At 31.5% G+C, this 27,291-nt stretch overlaps 1 protein-coding gene across 2 annotated transcripts in view; it reads left to right on the plus strand.

The window, feature by feature from the left end:
- ELP4 (elongator acetyltransferase complex subunit 4) overlaps window positions 1-27,291 on the plus strand; it is a 209,775-nt gene that overhangs the window by 24,703 nt on the left and 157,781 nt on the right. For both annotated transcript variants that reach the window (XM_045557731.1, XM_045557732.1), the window contains exon 4: window positions 21,215-21,346. In XM_045557731.1, the coding sequence (XP_045413687.1) occupies window positions 21,215-21,346 (132 nt within the window). The remainder of the gene's footprint in view (window positions 1-21,214; window positions 21,347-27,291) is intronic.

Raw genomic sequence — 27,291 nt, forward strand, 5'->3', positions numbered from 1 at the left:
GTTTTGATTATAGCTATATTCTAAATATTCAGTAAGCTAGAGGAAAGATTCAACATGTTAAATGGAGACATAGAAAATATAAGTATAAACACAAATTGAACTTCTAGAGATGAAAACTACAGTGTCTGCAATTAAAGTCAAGACATTGAAAAGAAAAGATTAGTGAACTTAATGACGTAGCATTTTAAATTACTCAAAATGAAACATGGAAAATAGATTGAGGGGGGAAAAGATAATTGCATCAGTGAGCTGTAGGATAACTTAAAGTGCTGTAATATGTAATTGGACTCCTTGAAGGGAGAAGGGTTAATACAGAAAAAATATGTGAAGGAATAAGGGATGAAAATGTTCCAAAAATAATGTACTTATAATTTGTCCAAGGATGTCAATACTATTCCTTTTCCAGCCTTTCCCATCTCCATTAATAGCAACTCAGGTCTTCCATTTGCTTAAGTCAAAAACCATGGATTCATCCTTAACTTTTTCTCCTACTCCTCTCATCCAGTTTCTCAGGAAATCCTAATATATCTAAAGCATGACCACTTTGAACCTAAATTATTTATTTCTTGGCCTCTCTGCTTCTACACTTGCTTCTCTTCAGTCTCTTCTCACCATGATATTCAGAGTGATCTTCTTCAAATATAAGTCAGATCATGTCACTCATCTACTCAAAACCCTCCAGAAGAGACCACAGTCCTTGTAATGCTTTTCAAGGCTCTAGTTAGCATGCTCTCACCTCCTCGTTACCTGTCTGACCTCATTACTTAATATCTCCCCTTAACTTTATTTTATTTACATAAACTACCTTGCCTGTTAGGCATGCTCCAAAATTAGGGCCATTGGATTTGCTATTCCCTTTACCAAGAACTTTCTTTTTCTTCTCTCAGATTTTGCTACTACCTTAATTCACTATTAACTTTCCTGCTGGTGTAGCTCTTGGGGTTTGTCAGCTTCCATAGTTGTGTGCACCAATTTCTTAGAGTAAATCTCTTTATGTATTCACACATGCGTACACATACATCCTATTGGTTCTGTTTCATTAGAGAGCCTTAGCTAATAAAGTTTTTAATGTCTTAAAGGATTCCCTTGCTCTAGACTAGGTTTTGTTTTGTTTTAAAGTTGTTCATTTTTCTTTGGCTTTCTTCCATCCCCTTCTTCATCTTATTGAGACATAATTGACAAAAATTGTGTATATTTAAGGTATGCAGTATGATGATTTGATATATGTATATAGTGTTAAATGATTACACCAATCAGATTAACATATCCATCACCTCACATAGTTACCATTTTTGGTGTGACAAAAACACTTTGGAATGGCTCTTTTAGGAAATTTTAAGTATCCAATGCAATATTATTAATTATAGTTACCATGTTGTTCATTAGATCCCCAGAACTTATTCATCTTATAACTGAAATGTCCTCTGACCAACATCTCCTCATTTTCCTCATAGTCTAGTCCCTGACAACCACTGTTCTGCTCTCTAGCATAGGTGTTTTGAACTAAGCAATGTGTTCTGGTGTCATCATATCCATTATGCTTTATCTTGTATACTTAGAAGGCACTATCAAAAATATTATAATTGCTTCCACAAAATCCGAATGATCTGAAGCATTAGATTTACTTTATGTAGCATTGCAGATGTGATAATGCATTTTGAAATTTTATTTTATTCTTCTCTTTATAAGTAGCCTAGAACAAATTGTTTCTGTTTAATTAGCAAGTCTGCTTTACTTGGCAGTTGATTATTTATCAATAATATAGTCAATGAAGTTAAATATTAAATTAACCATAAAGTTGAATGTGTGATCTTCAGGAAAAATTTATCTCCTTTGATTTTAATGCCATTATTTGCTTCTAAGTAAAACTGCTTATATAGATGACTACTGAAAGTAGTCAGAGCTTCTATATGCTAAATAATCTACACATTTAACATTCCTAAATTAATAAAATTATTTAGTGATTCATTTTTAACCTTTTAATTCTAATTATGTTCTTGTATTTTATGCAGCTCTCCTTTGAAAATATATTTGCTTTTTAAGTTAATACAGTCTTCTTCACCCATTAGTAATATTTCTTAAATTCCAATCATGTCATTTTATGTTTCTTACATGTCTAATATAGAATGGTAAAACAGTATTTTATTTAAAAGAATAATATGCCATTGTCATTTTCCTATGGAAAAGTACAAAAATATTGTTTTTAACATGTACATATTTAATGTGGTCCAGTTAATGTTTATATGTTTAGAATAGACTGAATTAGACAAGTATTATGACTGGATAAAAATTTAAATTATTTATATTCTTCATAATACCAGTGCAAAGACATTTCTAGCATTTCTCTAAGAAGAACAAACAAAATATTTTTGTAATTTAGAATATGATGTTGAATACTAATATAGATAGATAAGTAGGTTTTTCTATATAATATTCAGTCAGGATTTCAGTATGCCCAACTCAATTATACTTAAAACTTCATTTTTATCACATAGTCCAACAATGAATGACCAAACCCAAGCTATTAGCAGTGTTTAGGATACAATGCAGGGAAAAAGTGCTGTAATTGCTTAGCTTTAATTTTATGATATATGATTGGGAATTTCTAGAACCTATAACCAAAGCAAATATTTCTGGTATAAGAAAAGGGAAAAGACAATCTTATACACCATAATTATCTTAAAACTGTAAGATAACTAAAAGACAAGTAAAGGATAAAAAGCCCCATCAGCTGCCTAAGATATATAACCACCCAGCAATTTATCCATCATCCTTTGAAAACATATTCATGCCTATTGTAGTCGAAGCTACTTCAGGAAGTCAGCATTAAGATGTAACGCTGAAAAATTACACCCCTTAGAAAATCTTATAGAAGAATATACATGATGTTGTTAAAGCTTTTAAAACACATATGGTAAGTATTTTTCAGTTAACTTTTCTATCTAAAGGAATTTTCTTAATCTCAAATACAGTGATAAGTATTCTCCAAGAAAATTTTCTATGGAATGTTTTCAATGTTAAAAGATTTAAACATTTATCAGTAGACTGATTTTTTCATGAAATAAAAAATTATATACACACATATGCAAACACAAACATTTCTATGGAACTTAAAGATATTATGATTTTTATATTATATCCTTTTCATAATTTTTAATGTTATATGTTAATATTTATAGAATTAGAGAAAGTAAAATGATTTTCAAAAGTAAATTTAAATGCTGTTTTACTATATACCAAGATCAGTAAAAAATTCAATGTGAATATTTGCTAGTGATGACATGCCAGCTAGGTAATATTCCTGCTGGAAGAAGTATCTAATATCTAGAGCAAAGGGTGAATTCTTCACTTCTTGCATTAACTTTTTAAAAAATTTGTAATTGTTATGGGTACATAATAGTTGTAAATATTTATAGGGTACATATGATGTTTCAATATAGGCATACAATGTAAATTAATCAAATCAAGGTAATTGGGGTATCCATCACCTCACCTCAGACATTTATCATTTCTTTGTGTTAGGAACATTCCAATTCCAATTAGTTATTATTGATTATGGTCACTTTGTTGTGCTATCAAATATTGTTCATTCTATCTAACTAACTATATTTTTGAGTTATCTGTTATATCCAATATGCGCTGTCCAGCATCAGCCACAATTAAAACAAAATAGAGGTTGGATACTTTAAATGAGCTTAAAAGTTGTATTTCTTTAGAAAGTACTCAGGATAAGTACATGGTCACCAGCATGTTATAACTACCTTGATATGTACTGAAGGCTTACAGTATTAAATATTTTTAACATCAAATTTAACATTAAATAAATAGTTCAAATGTAAATTCAATTACAGTGAGAGTTCCCATATTTAATGTATAGAAACTCTTTCATAATTGAAACGGAATACTTTATATAATAATAACCCATATCACAAAAGGATAATTCATTAAAAATAAACCATATCATATTGATGAATGAACATAGCAACAGGATATTTAGTAATGAAGTGATATACTAATATGAAAAAAATTTAGACTAGGGATTTTAATGGACTTTAAGGTCCATAAGTAAAAATTAAAATACTTTGATAATTTGAGGCATTATTTTATCTCAAAAATCAGACTTTTACCCAAATGCTAAACTCATTTGTTAAGATCTAATTCATTGTGCTCTTTATCTTTTGCTTTATTTGATTCTTTGGTTTTAATTGAGATCAAAGGTATTGGTTGATTTACAATTAGTTTAAGCAATATTATTTGCTAAACAATGTAAGGTTTGAATTACTGTTATAAAGTTTTCTTTTCCTTCTGTCAATTTGGTGTCAAGATTAAAAAGTCTGTGTTTGCCTCCATCTGTTACTCATTGATCATAGGACATCTGAATCTAGTGAGTGGTCAGTTGTCTGCTTTTACTGCATTGCAGTACAGTCTGGTCTTTCTGAGTAAATAGAGTACAGAAATATCTCAGATCCAACCCTTGTTTTCCTAGTTCTGCCCCCCCCCCCAAAAAAAAAGATAGCTATAAGAATGAAGTTAAAGAAACACCCTTGATTGGCCAAATATACTATTGAACATTTTTATTTTACTCGTCTCCAAAGCTATAATTTTTTTTCTTTTTTTAAAAAACAGAGTCTCACTCTTGTCTCTCAGGCTGGAGTGCATTGGCACAATTATAGCTTACTGTAACCTCAAACTCCTGGGTTCAAGCAATCCTCCTTCCCCAGCCTCCCAAGCAGGGGGGACTACTGGTGCATACCATCATGCCTGGCTAATGTTTAAATTTTTTGTAGAGACAGGATCTTGACATGTTGTCCAGGCTGATCTTGAACTCCTGGCCTCATGTGATCCTCTCTCACTTTGGCCTCCCAAAGTGCTGGAATTACAGGTGTGGGCCACCATGCCCAGCCTCCAAAGTAAATTTTATAATGATTCATAACTGAAGTAATTCAGTATATCATGTTATAAATCATTAAAAATTGTTTTCTGGCCCTTTTATCATTCCACTGTGCAAGCTTTATTCATTCTTAGCACCTTATAAATAATGTTTTCCCACACATTTTTACTTTTTCTAGACTGTATAATCGTATCTATTATATTAAAACTATTTTAGCACTGTTTATCTTTTGTCTATAGTATAGGTACAATTGTTAATATTAGAAGAGCCCGTTGAAGGCAGAGCTATAACCAGAATATGTTCCCTTCTTTTTTTGTCAACATTTTATTCGTTCAGAAATTTATCAGGTTATCTATACATTTTTCAGTGCTTACTACTCAGAAGTGCTAGATGAGCCTGAAATTTGCTATTTGACCCCAGGGCTTCACTCTTTACTGCACCACCACCCCCCACCCCCCTACCCCCCCGGGCTACTGTGAGAGCTTATTTAAAATTCTAAGTTCTCCCTTGGCTGCCACAGTTAGAGCTGCTTTGGCAAACTGAAAAGACTAAGAAAATACATGCAAAGGCTCAATCCTGCTTCCAGTGACCTACATTTGTAGCCAGCTTTTAAAGATGTCATGGGCCTTATTTTCTAGTAAGGAAATAAAGGATAAGATAAAAATAAAAATGTAAAGAATAAACCCACTCTCCACCTCTCCATCACTAGCTAATGGGAACCATTACTACTATAACATAAACACACATTTGGCATTGATGTTTGTGCAGTAATCAACAAATAAAGGTATTTTGCATGCAGAAAAGTTGTTTAAGTTATATGACAAAAATGCCATATCCTGTGATTGGATGTTTATCCTCAAGAAGTTGAAATTTATTTGGAATCTGAACCTAAGTTTTAAATTCTGTGTTACTACTTAACTAGCTGTAAGATCTGGCACAAGTCACTTAACCTTTCATATTAAGAGAGGGATAATACCCTGGCTACCTTAATCTAGAGCTCCAAATTAAAAATGAAATTACTTGGGTTTTGCCTTCTAAATCCTAAAGTACTTATTCCAGGCCTCAAATGTACTTTCAAAAATTTTATTTTGAACCCATAAAAAATGAATGATTGTGAATTCTTAGATGGTTATTGTTATGCTCAAAAGAAATGTGAAAATCTTCGAACTATTATATAGCACTCTATCATTCTTGAAAAGAAGCCACAGAAAGTCAGAACTGGGAACATTAAAAATAGAGTTCATTTTTCTTCTGAATACTTTTTATTTTTTCAGAAGAAAAGCTATTCATTCCTTTTGAGAGGGATAAATGACTTCAAAATCTGAAAACCAGAGCCATTAAAACTAAAAGAAAATACTTTTTTGTCAGTTCCCCAAATTAACATATTATCCCACTAAATGTAACAGTAAAGGATACCATGAAAGGAGAAAGGCAGCACACAATCAAGAGTCAGATTAAATAGACAGACTATGGAGATTTTTTATGTACAAAAGGATAACTGTACTGTGTGAAAACCGCAAAGAAGATAGGGCTTTCTCTCCAGCTAGTGTTGGGGTGATTCCTTCTTTGGCCAGTGTTTCTTTCCTGAACATTTTAAGTATTGTTAACAAGAAACTGAAAGTTGCAGTGAGTGACCTTAGTTCACCACATCCGTCTTTTCAAATTATGATATGTTAATGAAATCGGAGGCCTTTGAAATGTGGTTACTGTTGGTATAATATTCATCTTATAGTTTGACAGTGTGTCTAAAAGTCTTTGCTAGATTTCAAAAATAGGGTAGATAGTATTAAACTGAAGACTTATATTGGAAGTAGAGAATAGATTTGAGACTATGAGATGAAGCTTCTTATCTTTGTACTTCTTAAAACAGATTTTAACGTACAGGCTGCTATAGAATTAAACAAACCTTGTTTTATGCCTTTACCCAGTGGCCTCTACTTCTCAGTAATCACAGAGTAGAAAGAGAATCAATTTTGTTCATGAACACCAAATGTTCCACAGAAAATAATTTTCAAATTTAATAAAAAAATAAAGTGATATCCGGTCCCACATAGTGCCCCACAATACCATAAGGATTTTTGCTTGTGACGTTTTTTCGTAAGCTGGGTTTATTCTGGAAAAATGAGAGAAAATAACTTAAAACAAAGAAAACCAGTCACTTGTGTGTTCCTGAACTGGGAATTTAACTGATCTGGACCTCTTAAATGAAGATAATGCCTCACACCATTCCTAATTGAGAAGATTTCTTTGACAGTAGATATTCTTGAAACTCTAGAATACTTCTTTTCCAAAAATTTAAAAGTTCTGTGACCTCTGTTTAAGAAATAATAATAATAATAAAGATCATCGTCACTATCTTAGCTTCTTTCAAACTGATGTAAATTATATTTAGAAACATTTTAGTTATATCAGATTTTTAGAAATGATTTTAGTTCTTATTCAGCAGGGACACTTAATACTTAAAGAAATCTTGTAGAAAATCTTTTGCAGTCATAAGAATCATATAGTCAAATTATTATTGTATAATGTGTTTGCTTAATAGGGACTATCATCTATCACATTTTCATAAAAACAGGTTAATACACACCCTTGTGCAGTAAACATTTACTAAAAGTATTTATTGCACATGGTCTTACTAAACCTGAAAATACCAGTGATTAACCAGAAAAGTCAGTCTAATTTTTAAGATATTTTATAAAATTGACTTCGACCAAGATATTTCCTATTACAAGGGACACATTGTTTATACACATACACACACACACACACACACACACACACACACACACACATACATAAGTACAGTAATGCACTGCATAATAACATTTTAGTCAAGGATGAACCACATATATGATGGTGGTTCCATAGGAATATAATACTGTGTTTTTACTGTACCCTTTCTATGTTTAGATACATAAATACTTATCATTGTGTTACAGTTGCCTTCTGTATTTTTAATATGTAATATGGTGTACATTTTTGTAGCCTGGAAGCAATAGACCATATGGCCTAGGTATGTAGTAGGCTGCACCATCTAGGTTTGTGTAAGTACACTCTATAATATTTGTATAACAACAAAATTGCATCTCTCCTTAAGCGATGCATGACTATGTATATGTATGTGTACACGTGTGTATACATAATAAATACATTTATATGCAATATACACATATACATATATACACACACAGAAGTTTACATACTTTTATTAATGGTAGTCACCTAGTCAGTAGCTCTCTTCACCTTAACTACAGAAGTATTTGCAGGTTATTACCTTATATTAACCCTCGAGTATGAGTTTTACTGGTGTGCAATATACCCAGAGCCAGATTAAACACTGATAGCATTTAATATATGAACTTTACTTTGTAAAGGAACCTGCCAAAGTAAAACTCTAATTTTTATGGTTAGAGATATTAATTGATACCAACGGTTTGTCCTTGTTTCTCTGTAAGTAAAAGTATGAAATTTTTTATTTTAAGCTTTCTTTTTAAGAAATTTGTTCGAAGTAAAGAGAACATTTTGAAATAATATGTAATACAGCTTTTACATTTTGATATATAAAATTTATAAATTCTGGATCTTAGCTCAGTATATGTGAGAAAATTAATAAAATTAATATAGACTACATGTAGAGTTATTCCTAGCAGCTTGATGGTTTTGATTTTTTATATATGTGAGACAATAATGATGGAAGCTAATAATATCAGAATGCCAAGACACTCAGTGCTTTTCCCTTTAAACTCCTTTTAAGTCAGTGCCATCCACAGGTGGTATTAAAAGCGTGTGGTTGCCTTGGTCAAGACTTGGAGTGCTATTTATGATATTAGCAGACATATTGCTGGGACCTAGATAAAGGAATTATCTGCCTATACTTCACTTTCCCAACCTCAACTACCAGATTTGGGTAGAATTTAAGGATTAATTGCATATCTAAATGGCTTTGAGATCCTTCTATGATTGGTACTTTTAAAAACATTTTGGTTTAGAATATAACATTTTAAAATAATTAGATTATGATTTGTGTTTATATGAAGATAGTATTTTTTATTTCTTAGTGTAATTCTTTCCTTTCATTTCTAAATATGTAATGCAGATTTCTATTTCCTGTTCTCCATGTTATCCTTCTCCTTTCCTCTATCTTAGTTTAAAAAAGGAAGGAAATATTATCCAGTCTTCTCAACACATTCCTGGTTTACATGTTAAAGAGAAATGTGATAGGGAATGCCAGAAAAGTATTAAGAACACTATTCTTATTTCACTGGTTTCTTTTTCTATTTTCAGATTCATATAAGTGATGTACTTTCCAAATAAAAAGGATTATTTTTGTCAATAGCTTAACTCAGGAGTCTTATTAAAGCAATATTTTTATATCAATGTGAAAGTGTTTTTCACCCTTTCTTCTTATAATAGCAGTAATTTTGCCACCTTTATATTCAAGAAAAAAATCTTAAATTACTCTAAGATATTTTCTTATTTATACTGAATTCAGTTTAAAATATACATGGGAATAAGTTAATTTGCTAATTATTAATCTTAAAATCTATGAGTTCTAAAAACTTTATTTTATGCAGCATCAACTGTACTCCCTTACCTGACTTCATGCAACTCTATGACACTTTTCTGAATGCTTTTAGCAGCTAACTCAGTCCTCCCCCATATTTCTAAATATTTTAGATGTAGATAATATGGAGAATACACCTTTAATACATGGATATTCAGGTTAGATGTCTGGCATACTTTTATATTAAAATTATGGCAATCAGTAATATCTTCTGATTTTTTTCTTTTTTCCAACTTTCAGTAAATAAACGTTGCCAAAACAAACAAACCAACAAAGTAACATACTTACTGATACATGGATAATGCTTAAGTAGTATTAATTATACAGTTATCAAAACCTGCAAGGATCAAAAGATTTGATTTTTAAGAAGGATTTCTCATGCTGCATGGATTATGTTGCTACATAATAGCTCAGTAGTACTTCTGCTGAATTGTAAAATAGCTTAGAGAAGAGTATGATGCCCATAGTTGGTGTAATGCATTGGTAATTAAGAGGGTGTGAGGTTAAGCTTCATTAACTGCTGAGGGATTGTATCTATGGTTTTATTATGCCCTAGAGAACATAAAAAGTGAGAAGGGTCAAACTGTTGGAATCAGATTTTTCTTGTGCATCTGCCAAAACAAAGACCACAAAATAATATAGCAGTAAGCACAGAAAGACATGAAATGAAAAGGAAAAAAATATATTTACACACCTTATGGATAAGGATAAATGTGTCTGATGAAGAAATATATATATAAATACTGGAGTATATTTTGGTATTAGAAATTTGTAATAATTTGGTTCAAAGGTAGTGCCATTTTCTTTATTTATTCATGTTAATTTTCTAACTTGTTTCATTTGATTAAAACAGAGAAATTTTTTCTTTCCATCCTATCTTCTGTACAGAACTTATGAACTCTGCTTTTTATTTTTATTTATTCATGACCATTGCTACCTAATGCTTAATAACTCTAAGCACCACATTGCAGAGAAGAACCCAAAATCTGATAATCTTTCTTTTAGAAAAGGCAGATATAACAATACAGTTATGTTTTGTTTGTGCTCTGGGTTAGAAATCAAAGGCTGGGGATTTTTAAAAGTGTAAGGGAGGACACTGATCTGTGATTGACAGCTGTAATAGTTGAATATTAAAGAGCTTTATTCTTAGCATTCTCCTGAAATAGAGATTTTATCAAAACATTAATTAAATTTTTTGTTTGATTAGAAACAGACATTGTAACAAATGGTACATTATAGATTATAGTAGTGATCACTTCTGATAGGGTCAGTGAGTCACAGTAAGCAGGGTGGGTAATGTTGGCATACTTCAAAAATTTTAAGACTTCCAAATATGATAACATATTGAATAAACTCTTATATTATAAACCTCTGAGTATTAAAAGACAGAAGTACCAAAATGTTCTTTTGTCCCCAGCCTCTCATTTTCATTGAGTCCTTTTCATTTGCATTATGAATAGTAATATTGAAACCATTGCGATAGAATTTTTACATAATGGATTTTTTTTTTTTTCAGAGATAAAGGATGATCTGATGGTGTTGCCTTAGTATCCGTTTTCTAGCATAGGTTAATTCCCTACTTCACAAGATTTAAAAAACATACTGCTAATGATTCTTAATTTGTATTGATCAAATTTTTATTTTTGTTCAGATTTTTGCCAAAAAGAATGGTAAGAATATTGAAGAGTACCCAAGTGTTCACATAGATCTTAGCTGGGTAAATTACTCGCATGATAACATTTATCTGCACCCTAATGGGTTAAAATATTATATATTGATGCAACACTTAGAGAGATGGTAAGAGAATTTTGGCCCACTTGCTAAAGAAATGCCATATCTTATCAGATCTGAGATGCCATTGATTGTCAGATGCATCATAATCAAGTGTAGCAAAAAGAGAAAAAAATCATTACCACATAAATTAGGAGAGAATGTTTCTTTTCACTTAGAATTTTTATTTAATTCTTATTGAAAGAGGTTTCTTAGACTTATTTTTTAAATCTATCCCACTTATACATAAAAAAAGATGAGCAAAATGTGTAAGGTACCCATAAAATTTCACATTCAGATTACTGCTGTTCTCAATCACTCTCTGGCTCGTAGTCATTACAATCCATGTTTTTCACAATTTACTTTTTCACATGATACTGTTTTCTCTGTCATCAAGAACACTGGCAGTGCAACACTTCTTAAAACATGCTCTAATATTGTACCAGATTTTATTCTAAAACGTTTTCATTCTGCAAGTATTGTTGCAGATGCGTTCTTGATTTTCTTAGTATCAGTGGAAGTATTCTAAAAATCTAGGATTTATATTCTTCCTTACTTGATCCATGTATGGATTCTGGCTGAAATATTGAAGAATTACACCGCTTGCACACCAAGAATAACAATCAAGTTTTTGTGTACACAGACAGTGATAACTTTGTATCTCCTGCCTGGCTTACAGTTATGACATACTGTCTATTGTAAAATGCATCTTGATTTCAGATGTGATAACATGTAAAGAATAAAAACAAGTCTTAGAATCAATGAAATAAAGTAATTATATGCTTCATTTTTGATCCTGGGTTTTGATGTACAGACATGCCTTGGAGATATTGCAGGTTTGGTTGCAGACCACTGCAATGAAGCAAGTCAAACAAATATTTTGGTTTCCCAGGGCATATAAAGTTATATTTACACTCAACTGTAGTCTACTAATTGTGATAGCATTATGTCTAAAAAAATGTATACGTATCTTAATCTAAAAATATTTTAATACTACAAAATGCTGACAATCGTCTGAGCCATCAGCAAATCATAATCTTTTTGCTGTTAGAGGGTTTTGCCTCAATGTTGATGGCTACTGACTGATTAGGGTGGTGGTTGCTGAAGGCTGGGATGGCTGTGGCAGTTTCTTAAAAGAAGACAATGATGAAGTTTGCTGCATTGATTGACTTTTCCTTTTACAGATTCTCTGTAGAATATGATGCTGTTCGATACCATTTTACCCACAGTAGAACTTCTTTCAAAATTAGAGTCAATCCTCTCAAACCCTACTGCTGCTTTGTCAACAAAGTTTATGTAATATTCCAAAATTTTTGTTGTCATTTCAACAATGTTCACAGCATCTTGACCCAGAGTAGACTCCATCTCAAGAAACCATTTGGTTTTTACCTATCCATGAGAAGCAACTCCTTATTGATTAAAGTTTTATTGTGAGATGACAGCAATTCAGTCACATCTTCCAGCTCTGCATCTAATTCTAGTTCTCTTGCTTTTTCTACCACATCTGCAGTTACTTCCTCCACTGAAGTCTTGAACCCCTGAAAGTTATTCATGAGGACTGGAATCAACTTCTTCCAAACTCCTGTTAGTGTTGATATTTTGACCTCCTCTCATGAATTGCAAATGTTCTTAATGACATCTAGAATGGTGAATCTTTTTCAAAAGATTTTCAGTTTACTTTTGCCCAGATATATCAGAGGAATCACCATCCATGAGAGCAATAGACTTAAGACATGTATTTCTTAAATAATTTAAGACTTAAAATTGAAAATTGCTCTTGATCCATGGACTGCAGAATGGATGTTGTGTTAACAGGCATGAAAATAATATTACTCTCTTTGTACATCTCCATCAGAACTCTTGGTTAACCAGGAGCATTGTCAATGAGAAGTAGTATTTTGAAAGGAATCTTTTTTCTGAGCAGTGTGTCTCAACAGAGGCTTAAAATATTTGGAAAACCATGCTGTAAACAGATGTACTGTCATCTAGGGCTTGTTGTTTCATTTCTAGAACACAGGAAGAGTAGATTTAATGTAATTCTTAAGAGCTCTAGGATTTTTAGAATGGTAAAGGAGCATTGGCTTCAACTTAAAGTCACCAACTGCATTGGTCTGAACAAGGGAGTCAACCTATCCTTTGAAGCTTTGAAACCAGGCATTGACTTCTCTCTAGCTAGGAAAGTCCTAGATGGAAGCTTCTTCCAATAGAAGACTGTTAGTCTACACTGAAAATTTGTTTTATAGCGTAACCATCTTTATCATTGATTTTAGCTGGATTTTCTGGTTAATATGGTACAGCTTCTACATCAGCGCTTACTGCCTCACCATGCATTTTTATGTTATAGAAAAGGCTTCTTTTCTTAAAACTCAGGAAACACCTGCTTCCTTCCAACTTTTTTTCCTGTGGTTTGCTCACTTCTCTCAGCCTTCATAGCATTGAAGAGAAACAGTTAGGACCTTGCTGTGGATCACGCTGTGATTTAATGGAATGTTGTAGCTGGTTTGATCTTCTATCGAGACCACTAAAATTTTCTCCATATCAGCAGTAAGGCTGTTTCTCTTTCTTATCATTTGTGTATTCATTGGAGTAGCACTTTTGATTTCCTTCAAGAAGTTTTCCTTCGAATTCACAGCATGGCTAAGTGGTATAACACAAATGTAGGAAAATAATTAAGAACCAAGAACTTAAAATAACTTTAAAATACATAGATTTAATTGAATCAACCAATATGAGTAAGTACACAGTTTTTATATAGTTAAAATGTTCTAAACAGAATGTTCAATTATTAATAGTTCTCTATGGCAAGGTAATCGATGTTTATTTCCCTTACTCTTTATATTCAATTTTTTTAAAGTCAATTTAAGAATTACTGAATATGAAGTGTTTTAGATTAAAATATCAAAATATTAAATATGGATAATAGACTCTCTCCTGCATTACAAAACAAAAAATAATTTTAAATACTCCAAAAAATCAGTTGTAGTGAACAAAACAAGAAAAGTCAGGGTCCAAAGTTCACCATTCAGTGTGGTTCCAAGCTTCACTCTCACACTCAGACCAGTGAATTAGGATAATCTTAAGAATTAATTAGGGCTGATCTTCTGAAACTAAAACAAATGTTGCAGAATGCAACACTGAATTGGGGGTATAATACAAAAGCTAATAGTGTACCACATCTTGAATGGGAATAGAATACTTTCTGAACCAAGTGATGTGAACATAGGAGTCTGGCATTTCATGAAATCTCACAAGAGAATAAAGAGCCCAGGTCTTCTAAAAAAAAGATTGCATTTAACTTTGCTAAGCTCACATAACCTGAAGGTACAGAAAAATGAGTGAATATCAAAATACACAGCCATCAAACTATAACTAGAAGAAAAAAACTCAATTTGGAAGAAAACACGACCCAAGAACAGAAGGAAATTCCTCCATAGGAGGTTTATAAAAGAGTTTAATAAGAACATGAGTTCAATAAAATAAAATCACAAAGATAAAATAAAACATGAGTAGAGAAAAAAGGATAATTGCATAATTAAAACATTATTACCCAATAAAGTAGCAGCAAGGAACAGGCTTGTGACAGTCACACTGAAGTTAGAGAAAAAAAATTAAAATGTTAAATGAGAATATAATTACAATGTAGGAAATGTTTTATGTAATGAAATTAAATAAATTTAAGTAGATAGTGCCTACTATATTGGACAGTGCAGGTATAGAACATTCCCAACATCACAGAAAGTTCTGTTGATCAGTGCTGGTCTAGAAGATGGAAAAACATATTTATTTACCCTTAACACTTTAAATTGTTTACTGTGTAAAGTTTTACAACTGTTGGTGATACACCTAACATTTGTCATATTAACAATGATACATTCTGTTTTAATATGGAACAGAAAAATAATTTTAAATGTAAAATGCAAAAGGAAATTTTTTACTTGAAATTAAGAAAAAAGAATCTTTAGCTCAAAAAGCATCCGGTGTTAGGAGGTGGGGAGGATACAATAATACAAAACATTGGATACAGATATAGCCCATTTAAGTTGTTGATGGAAGAATTATTCAAGCATTGAGGCAGAAAAAGCAAGTCATCTACAAGGGTTGAAGCCTTCAGTCCTCTCTAAAGCATCATTATTTTTCCAAAGGCGGTAGATTACTATCTACCTAGTTCTAAGTGAATGAAAATAGTATGAAATAAACTAAAATGTTAGTCTAGTATTTTTAAAAAGGCAAATATTTTTAAACATAAAAGAACTCCGTGACCTCCTGTGAAAAAAATAATTGAAATTATAATCCATCTGCCTCATCAGGAAGAGCTTTCTTGACTACCCTATTTAAAGTAATACATCCCCCCCATTACTCCCTTTCTTTCCTCTTTTTTCATCAAAGTTCATATCACTACCCTTCTAGAATGTAACTCTATGAAATCAGGGACTTTGTTTACTTTGTTCACTGCAGTTCATGGAGTTACCTCCTAGAAGGGCATAAACTCTATCATACTGTTTATGTCACTCTTAACATGATTTTTTCATTCAAGATTATTTTCTAGATGTATCCATGTCACTTCATATCAATCTTATTTATTTTTAATAATATATTATTCTATTTTATGCTCATGTAACAGTTTATTAATCCATTTCCTATTGATAGATAATTAAGTTATTTCTATTATTATTAAAGTGCTCAATGATGATTCTGTATCTCTTTGTGCATGTGTGTGAGATTTTCTTTTAGGGACTGGTTGGTAGGATGTGCACGTTTTCAGCCGAAATTTTCCAAGTTTTTCTCTAAAATGGTTTTACGGTAGTAAAACTGGTAAACTCTTAACTTTCTACCAGTAGTGAATGAGGCTTCCAGTTTTTCTGCTCTCTTGACAACGTTGGTATTTTTAGATGTTTTATTTGTTTGTTTGCCTATATAATGAGTGGGAAATGGTAATTGGTTTTAAAGTACATTTCTTTGGTTGCTAGTTCTTCTTTGTACTTCTCTGCATTGCTTGCAATTATTTTTTAAGTCATTTTTTCTTTTAAAGAACATTCTAGAATATGTCCACTAGAAAACTTCTTATATCTTTCAGGATTATGAAATGAACTATAAGTTGAACATTTTGCAATAAAATAATATATTAAATGGAAAACATGTACTTACTACTTGTTCTGAGAAAGAATTACAACTTAATAGGGATATAGATTAACACATGAAACATAAGGAGCCCAGAGAAAGTTGTGGTATTAGTTTCTTTGAGAATAACACAAAATCAACCCACTGAGATTCTTCCAGGAAGTTTATATGGTTCAATTCAATAAGTATCTGTTGAGTAATCTTCTTTGTACTTGTTATGGTGCTATTTTTATAACAAGTACAAAAACCATATATTTCCACATAGTCCCTAAAAACTTAAGGGCCTAACCCCTAAGAAACTTACAGCCTTGATGGGAAAATGAGATTATAAATATATGAATGTATATGAATAAATTTACATAATTGTAAATGATTATTAATTTACATAAGTGTAAATTAATATGAAGCTGCATGTAGCCAAATACCAAAATGTCTGGCACAAATGAAAGTGAAATGGTAATTTAGAGAAGGGAGAGCTATATAAAAATATAGATTATAAATATTATATAGTTCCCTTTTATATACACTCCTTTTGTACTGTGCTGTAGTTCTTCTATATACATATGAAGAATGAAGCCAGTTTAAATTACAAATCCTTGGATCCTTCACACACTTGAATGTCCTAACATTAGTACTCTTTCTACTATGTCATGAACTAGGGAATAGCATAGATATATTTCTGAAAGATTATTAATTATATATAGGTGGTACCATATCTATATGAAAAATAGCTATAGTAGTATATTTTATAGAATTTCAGTTAATTATATATGGAATTATCTCCATCAGTTTTGACCTTATCAAAGAGGGCATCCCTGACCACTTTTATTAAAATAGAGCCCCCTGCCTTCTTACCTTGCTCTACTTTTCTGCATTTATTTTCATGTGACCTATTATATATTTATTGGTTTATTTTTTCCTCCACAAATAAAATGAAAGCTTATTGTAGAGGCAATATAGCCTGGTGGTTGAGAGCATACACTCTGAAGTAGCACTACTCAGCTTCAAATTCCCATCTCCATCCATCTATCTATGTACTATTTATTTATTAATAGATAGGGTCTCACCCTGTCACCCAGGCTGGAGTGCAATGGTGCAAACATAGCTTGCTATAGCTTCAAACTCCCGGGCTCAAGCAGTCCTCCTGTCTCAGCCTCCCACGTAGCTGGGTATACAGGCGCACACCATCACACTCAGGTATTTTTTTTTTTTTTAATGTTTTTGTAGAGACAGGGTCTCACTATGTTTCCCAGGCTGTCTCAAATTCCTGGGCCCAGGTAATCCTCCCACCTCTGCCTCCCAAAGTGCTGAGATTACAGCATCACACTCAGCTATTTTTTTTAATGTTTTTGTAGAGACAGGATCTCACTATGTTGCCCAGGCTGTCTCAAATTCCTGGGCCCAAGTAATCCTCCCACCTCGGCCTCCCAAAGTGCTAGGATTACAGGCATGAGCCACCGTGCCCAGTCCTAGCTCCATCTTTTACTAGCTCTGTGGCCTTGGGCAAGTTACTTAACGTCTTTATGTTTTCATTTCTTATTATGTAAAAAGGAGATGATAATAATAGTACCTACCTTATAAGTTTATTATGAACACTGAATTAATGTATTTCAAGCACTTAGAAAAGTGCCAGGATTAGGTTTAGCACTATGTGTATGTACTCTTATTACTAAGTTTGTTCACTGCTATATCTATAAAACCTAGACCAGGACTTAGCACATAGTAGAGACTCAATAAATAATAATTTCAACATAACTGATACTTTAGTCTTATAAAAATGTAAGAACTCTTACCTCTTACTGTATATAAAAATTCACTTTAAAAAATATATCAAAGACCTAAATGTAAGAACTAAAATTCTTATAAGAAAACATAAGTATAAATCTTCATGACTTTGGATTAGATAACAGTTTCTAATATATAACACCAAAAGCATAAGCAACAAAAGAAAATAACAGATAAATTGTACTTAATCAAAATTAAAAAGCTTTTGTTCATCAAAGGACATTGCCAAGACAGTGAAAAGACAACCCACATAATGGGAGAAAAGATTTACAAATAATATATCTGATAACATCTACTATGCAGAATAAATAAAAAAATCTCACAACTCAACAAAAAGATAAACAACCCACTGTAAAAACGGGATCATAGTATGAAAGATGTATTTCCAAAGAAGATATACAAGTAGCAAAACCAGCCCACAAAATGATGCTCATCGTCATTGTCATTAGGAAAATGCAAATCTAAACCATATTGAGATACCACTTCATACCCACTAGAATAGCTATTAAAAAATAATAATGATAGTTGTTGGTGAGGATGTGGAAAAATTGGAACCTTCATATATTGTTGGTTAGAATATAAAATGATGCAGTAACTTTGGGAAACATTTTGGTAGTTCCTCAAATAGTTAAATGTAGTTACCCTATGACCCCTCAATTCTACTCGTAGGTCTATACCCGAAAGAATTAAAAACATGTTCACACAAAAATTTGTGCCTGATTGTTTATAGCAGCATTATTCATGATAGCTAAAAATGGAAACAATCCATATGTTCATCAAGTGATGCATAGATAAACAAAAGGTAGTATATCTGTATAATGGAATATTATTTGGCCATAAAAAGGAATGAAGTACTGATACATGCTACAACGATGAGCATTGAAAACGTTATGCTAAGTGAAAGAAACCAGACGCAAAAGATCACATATTTTATGATTCCATTTATGTGAAATGTCCAGAATAGAATAATCCATAGAGACAGCAAACAAATTAGTGGTTGCTAGGGGTTAGAAGAAGAGGGAATATGGGGTGATTGCTTAATGGGTATGGAGTTTCTTTGGGGACTGATGAAAATATTCTAGAACTAGACAGTGGTTGCACAACTCTGAATATACTAAAAACCACTGAATTTTATACTTTAAAATGAATTTTAAATTATTTAGTTATGTGAGTTTTATCTCAATTTAAAATATATATAGACATAAGAAAACACAACTTTTACATGGATGTTGTTAAAGAGTACTTTCTGTACATCTTTTGAAAATTTTTATCTTTAAGAGAATGTTTTATCAACACTAAAATTTAGATCATTATAATTTTCATGATACATAAAAAGTTTTTAATATGGTGAAACATCTACTATGGGAGTAGGTACATATTTAATAAAATAAATGAGTAAATGCTTATCTTTTAATAATGTCATCTTGTTTAGCTATGTTATCCATATTAATAAGAAGTTTCTAATATTTTAGGACTATTTCTTTAATACTATACACATTAATGTAAGAACATTTCAAGATTGGCGTATTTTAAATAATGAGGCTGACATAAATTTTAAAATATGTACCATCTCTATTGAAAAAATTAATTTTTCAAATGTTTGTTGTTTTTATTGAGTTGTGGGCTACCTAGTAATAAGTATTATTAAGATTCCCTGGGGTTGAAAAAGATGTTAATCCAAATATTTTGTGATAAATATTGTCAAATATTGCCAAATATTGCCAGTACAAAAATGTATAGCTCTGAGTAATGATTAAGACAATTATTTAACTGACTTCTCATAATCTAATACTTAGTTGATTCTTAATATGTGGCAAGCACCAATCTCTGCATTTTACATGTTTAACGTACTTATTCTTTACCACAACCTATTGAAATGAATACTATTATCTCCATTTTTCAGATGATGAATAGAGACATAGATAGAGAGTCCTAATAGGTGGTCAAGGTGACCTAGATACAGCTACTAGTGCGTAGTAAAGATCTGAACCCAGAAATTCTGGTTGCAGAATTCAAACTTGTAACCACTATGCTGTATTACACTATACTCCCTCACAAATATTTATTTCCATTGGAAAGAGAAGATACTAATGCTCTGCTAGGAATAATGGAATCAGAGCTTAAATGATATAACTGATTTCTAATACTGGCATAAATTAAAAGGTAAATCCACTTTTAGGAGGTGCCTAAAATATGTAATAGCTAATGTATTATACAGCTGATTATTTGACATAATTCTAAGCTTTAAGTAAATTTGATCTTGAAAAGTAAAAGTTGTAACTTACACTAATTTATAACATAGCACAAGATTATGTTTACTAATCCAATGTCCCACATTATCTTTATGATTCTGGCTAACAATAAAAAATGAAACAAAATTATTGCATGTGCTTTTCTTCTTCCAGATACTTAAATAGTTTTTTTCTTTGAATTATTTTCATAGTATCTCCTTACAAAAACATGTTTCTGTGTTTTTTGTAGTCACTCAGTAGGTCCTCTTCTGAAATTAATAAATTAGAATTCAATGTCTCTTCATTTAATCAGAAATTTTAAATTCTATTTTTATTGTTAAAGGAGAGAGATAAACTTACAGATGCTAAACTAACAGTTGATATGGGTTATTCTTAGTTGTTGCTTACTCACTGTTTCAGTGAATAAGTTTTTTAACTTCTAGAGTTACAAACCAGTAAACAGATTGTGCACATGATTTATTTTTACCTCGTGGCAAACATAACAGTAATTACATGTAATACTTAAGTGCAAATTCCAGACTTTAAGTGTGTAATTTTTTTAAAAATGAGCATAGCCTCTTGTTGGAATAGCAATTGATTTTTCTGAGTATAGATATTGGAATATTTTCTTTAAATTCTAGTTCATTGCTAAAAAATTAAACTTCACATTTAATATTATATCCTTTTTCTCTGTTTTAGAAATATCTATATTGTTATGAGTTTCTGCTTACATCACTTATAAGGCATCAATTTTCAATACATTGGCAAGTTCTAGTGTTGCTAAATTTATGATTTAAGAAAAATTGTCATATTTTTACCACAGATACTTAATAATGTTTCATTTTGTTTTCTTAGGAACTTCCAGCACCATTACTTGATGATAATTATAAAAAAGAACTTGATGAAGATGTATATAATCATAAAACACCAGAATCTAATGCTAAGATGAAAATAGCTTGGCGTTACCAGTTATTACCCAAGATGGAGGTAAGTCAACATACAAACTATTTCTGATGTTTGCAAATGTGTTTGTTTTCATTTTATAGAATCTCTTGTATCTATTATTCTTTAAATGCAATACAATGTATATGTGTTTATTTAAATAACTAGATATTTCATTTGTAGAATATGTGATCAGGATGACATTTCTTACAAACAAAATTATGGCAAATTGTTTTTTTTTTTACCGAAATAGATTATTTTATTTTTTCCATAATCTCCACGAATAATCCTTATTTTACAAATATATATATATCTTATAAATATACATATTTATAAATATAAATAATGTGCAAACCAAATTAAGTGAACTAATAAAGGTATTTCTATTCAGTATAATTACATATATTCCATGGTTCTTTGAAATTGCTATTTTTTATTCCTACACATTTTCAATTATTATATTTCCAAACTCATCTATCTGGTAACCTCACCTATGCAGAAGAGACAAAGAGACAGGAAATGAAGGGAAAATTTCTGAGAAGTCAAAACAGATACCAGTAAATCTGTCCACTAAAGCTCCTGAGCTCTGCTCCTAGTGAAGGCTCTGTTCACTTACTAGCTCCATTATTTGATTATTCACTTCATTCACTTTTCAGAACACATTATTTAATGTCTATCAGACATTATCATACTGGTAGAAAGGAGGAAAATTCTAATCTGAAAAAGACATAGTTTCCCTAGTCTTCCACAGTGCCATCAGTGTTATCTTTCCCAACAACAGAAATATGTTTGTGGTACTCTTGAACTTCAAGTGCCTTATTTGGTTTCCTGTTTTCACTGCCCCCTTCTAAATCCACTGCAGACTGTCAATCATAGTACCCTCCTGCTAAGCTAAGACACAGCCTTAGACTTCTTCTCTGCAGAATGTTCTGGGTGGTCATTACCAGTTAATGAAAGTATGCGAGATGAAACCTCTTTGCTGTGATAAGCCTAACGTATGAAATACAAACTTCTTAAGATTGTATCTAAAATCTATACAACCTAATCTAAGCCTACTTTTTTAGCTGTAGTCAACCATCCTATGGGAGTTGCTTCATGTGAATTGCTTGTATTTCTGCTGGTAATGCTTTTTACTTCCTTATTCACCAATTCATCCTTCTCCAAATGCAGGTGTTACTTACTACTTCTTATAGCTTTCCATACATAATTATCTGCTTTCTTATTTTTCTCCATAGCACTGCATGTATTTTAAAGTACTTCTTCTACATTGTTTTATAGTTAATTGGTAGTGTAACTCTCTTCTCCACCAGACTGAGAATTCTTTGTAAGTGCAGAGAACTTGTTTTTTCTTGTTTCTGCAACACCTATATTAATGCCCAGATAATCAATAAATATTTAATGAATAATAAATGTATTTATTCACTCAGCAAATATTGATTAAGCATCAACTGTATACCAGGTATAAAAATAGGTGCATATTAAGCAATGGCAGATTTTTCTAATTTAGATGTGAAAACTGTTTGAATAATATGATTTTTAAGCTGTGATTTAAATGACAGTGAACAAACTACAAACTGAAGAGAGAATATTTGCAGCTAATACCACAGAATAAGGACTAATTTTCCTTGTATACAAAGAACTTTTGAAATGAGTAAGGAATGGTTCACAACCCAATTTTTTAAAATGGGCAGAAATATGAAAAGGAAATTTAAGTGGCTCTTAAACATACAAAAACAGATACCCAATTATAGTTGTAATAAGGGAAATACAAATGAAAATGACACTGACCTGTCATTTTTCTCTTATCAAATTGACAGTGATCTACAGTGTTTGGTAAGATACTATATTAGCAAGGATGGGGAGAAACTAGTACTGTCAATACTTTGCTGGTGGAAACATAAATATGTACAACTTCTATGGAGAGTAATTTGATAGTATCCTTAAAAATTACAAAAACATATATCCTTTGATCCATTTGGAAATTTATATCATGAATATGTTATGTCTGATGTAAATGAAATATACATGAGCTATTCATGCAGCACATTTTTAATAACAAAATATATAAATGTCCTTCAGTAAGAAAATAGTTAAATAAATTATATGTCTGAACAGTAGAATACTATATATTTGTATTAAAAAGTAAAAAGGAAGCTTTGTGTAATTAAAGTTGTTGCAAGCATAACCTAGCTTGGAAGTGATTGAGAACTGTGTACAAGAGGCCAGAATAAATGTAGTTAGTCTGTTTAGGAAAATATGAGTTAAGTGATAGAGATTAAAACAGACAAGAGATGTAGGACTTGCACTTGAGAACCCTAAAGGAAAGGAACTTCAGGTCTTTGATCTAGCAGATTCATTTAAATGACTGGGCTTAATGATGACTCTTTTGTGAAGAGTAAGTATATTCTAATTTTTCTACTGCTGTTTTCTAAAAGAGTCCATTAAGAACATAAACTCTAAGTTAAATTTAGCTTTTTTGTAAAGACAGTATACCGATCCAGTTACTATATACATAACTTGTTTCTTCCATTTCCTTTATTTTTACTCTCAGCTAGATTTTGGTCTTTTCATTGGTCATTAACATTATTCAAGTGTAATTATTAGTGAATATCCAAGTAACAGAAACTTAAAGCCTTCTCTCTTACTACTTATTATGAAATTCGTTTAGAGTTGGGAAAAAAATCTTTGTTTCTTTAAAAATGCATTGTTTCTTTATAAATTGTATTCATAGATACTATTCCTGCCCCCTTCCACATATAAGTGAATTGTGTTTATTCCATTCTCCCTTTTAGAGTCTGGTATACCTGCCATTGGCTTAATTATCTATGGGAGCAAAATTCTCCAAAGTTGCTTATTAACAAATAAATCCAGTGCTCAGTTTTCAAGATTTAAAACTTGAGTGTTTTGAAAATTGTGCTCTTCTTGTAATAATCTTCTTCAGAATGCTTATTCTCCCATTTTCTTCAGATCTCTGCTAAAATATTACTTTATTAGCAGCAACGTCCTATGTCACTCTATGTAAAATAAAACCACTATCGTCTCCTTACTGCTTTATTTTTCTTCAAAGCACATATCATCATTTAAGCTAGCAGATAATATATCTATTTTATTATTATCATCTGTCTCCTCCTACTAGAATGAGAGAAAGGACTTTGACAATTTTGTTTTACTGACATATAGTGGGTGCTCAGTAGTTATTTGTGGGATGCATGCATGAATGAATCATATGTAAATTAAATGTTAAACTGAATTAAGTTGTATTAATTAATACAAATAACAGCTTATATTGAATGTACAGTCAGTGGTCAAACTTAAGTTTATTGTATTTACAATGAGTTATATCAAGTTTAGAAAAACCATCTTCCAGTTTCTTTGTTTTTCTATAAATTGTCACCAGCATGTGTATTTGCCTGTCACAGTAATTTTGTATATGATGATTTGCCAAGACTGATAGGCTTTGGCAATCACTCATCATCATCTGCTTTATAAATCTGGGCCTTACTTTGCTATTTTCAGTTTAACAAAATAAGATAACCTGGATTTTCTATATTTACTTGAGGAAAAAATGCAGTTAACACTATTATAGCTTAAGATTAAATAAATAGTTCAAAATCAGGTGTGTTGATTATCAGAAATACCTTTTAAAAAAAGTTGTCAGCAGATCCTAAGAGTGTAGTCATATTCCCACTTAGGGAATGCAAAAAAGGATAAGAATATGCACACCTAAATCAATAATAATAGCTTAGTAAAGCATAAGGCAGTGCATCATCCAGTTGTATGGATGTCCAGGGACGTATTGTTTGTATTAATAAAAGCCCCACTTCTCTCACAATATGATTTTGATTCTCTCTCCCAGGTAGACGTGCCCTCTCCTTCCCTAATTATCAACCCCTATTCCCTGCTCACCCCATGAATTTCTAGCCTATATTCTATTCTGAGACTTAATTTCTTCAATATTGTAGAGCGCTAATGCCATGACCTATAATGGCTCCAGCAATTCATGGCAGTGTATTAGGTCTTCATTATGTTAAATTCTCATTACACTTTGGCTCTCTATCTTAGTGGTTCAGCCACAACATCCCTGTGATAGATGTGTGCATGTATAGATGACCAACAAATATTGTTTTTTCAATAAGGCAATGTAATTACAAAGGACAGCAAGGGATCTTCTGATTTCTAGTGCATCATGACACAATAATAATAATTAATAACATTCACATAGTGCTTTATAATTTACAAAATATTCATTGCCAGTAGTTCATTAGGTTTGCACAACAACCTTGTACAGTAATTGTTAGCTCCAGGTCTTAGTGATTGAACTGAGGCTCAAAGTGTTTAGAAACTGTTTGGGTTCTTGCTGCCTGTTATGTCATACTGAAAAACAAGAAATAATAACAGTGGTAAGAAAATGTCTTATTTAGACTGTTTGTGGTGCAGCTTTTCTCTGTCAGTTTTGTTTCTTTGTAATATACTGGAGCTGAGGTATGATAATGTTTTGTTGCTCTCTTTTCCTCCTGTACCTGGTCAGAGTTCATTTTCTTTTACCATAGTAACCATTCCATTTTACTCTCTTCCACAAATGACAACGTTAAAAGACAGTTTATGAGTGAGAAATAGAAGTTTTCATAATGTAAAACTAAAGCAACATGTTCTTATCGAACTAAGTAAACCGACTAGTTATTGATGATATTTTTAAATGCATGTTTTATGGAGTTGATGACAGTTTTTTGTGGGCAGTTATTTTATTTACAGCATTTAGTTATCTTTTATGGAGGAAATGTTTAAGACTTTGTTTTAAAGTTCTAGGCCTCAAAAAGTTTCAGTGTTTTAAAAATCAGATTATATGTTAATGCTATATATTTTGGGTAGGAAAAACTTGGAAAATTGTTTTTTCCTGTAAGAATATATTTTCATGTTTTTATTAAAAGGTTAAAGTTTTTATCAGCAATAAAATTTCATGTCTACCTGGTAAATATCTTAGCTGCCATATCTAATCTTAATTTCTAAATAAATTAATAATTATAATGAGAAAAGCTTCCAATTTTATTTTTACAATTTAATGAATTATTTGTGTTCTATATGTAAAAACTGTCACAGCATGAAATCAATTTTCTGCCTTAATTCATCTGAAATCTGAGATTTCTATCACATTAATATTGTAATTAGAAACATTAATAGAGACGGCAACTTAAAAAGCATACTTTGCTTCTTGACAATTTAGCATATTTCTCTGAGTGCATAGGACTTCAAGAACCTTCACTCCACTAATAAATTTATTAACTCAAACTTAAAAGAAGTGAAAAGTCTCTCTTTCTTTCTCTCTCCCCATGGCCAGTCTGCTAAAATAGATTATTCATGCTTATTTGATTCAGGTAGGCTTTTGCAAGCTTCCCTACTAGGCCTGGGAATGTGGTACACTGAGGCCTTTTCAGAGGCTTCTGACATAGACCAAGCTTTTATTGCATGGTGTTTTATTATAGCCAAATCCTAGTCTCCACCCAGTTTGTAGGCACTCTGCTTATTCTTTTGAATCAGGAAAGGTTATCACCTACCTTAATCCATGCGGCAGCATGGATTAAGGACACCAGTGTGCCCCAGGATTCTCAAAGAGGATCCTGGAAACTTCTGGTTTTTTCTTTTTTGCTGTCTTTACTAAGTTCTATTGGGCCTTAGGGGGATTTGCATCTGAAATGGGCAACCTGGTGTTTTTCTCAATGAAGACATCAGATCAAAGTTCAGTTAGTCAAGGCCTTTCTAAAACATTAAGGGGGCTTGGACTTACACAATAAAAAGATGAGCTCTAGCAGAGATTGCAGTAAAAACATTCTGAACTATAATCCGGATAAAGAATAGATTATAGGCCAAAGAACAGACCTTGTTTAAATTGCTTTAGACTAATAACTTTACATTTAAAAACTTTACACCCTATTTTTAAGAAACATATTTTAATGTTATTAATTTATTTGTCAATAGTTTCATGATAAATGGAT

Source organism: Lemur catta, chromosome 7, assembly GCF_020740605.2.
Source record: "Lemur catta isolate mLemCat1 chromosome 7, mLemCat1.pri, whole genome shotgun sequence".
Lineage (NCBI taxonomy): Eukaryota > Metazoa > Chordata > Mammalia > Primates > Lemuridae > Lemur > Lemur catta.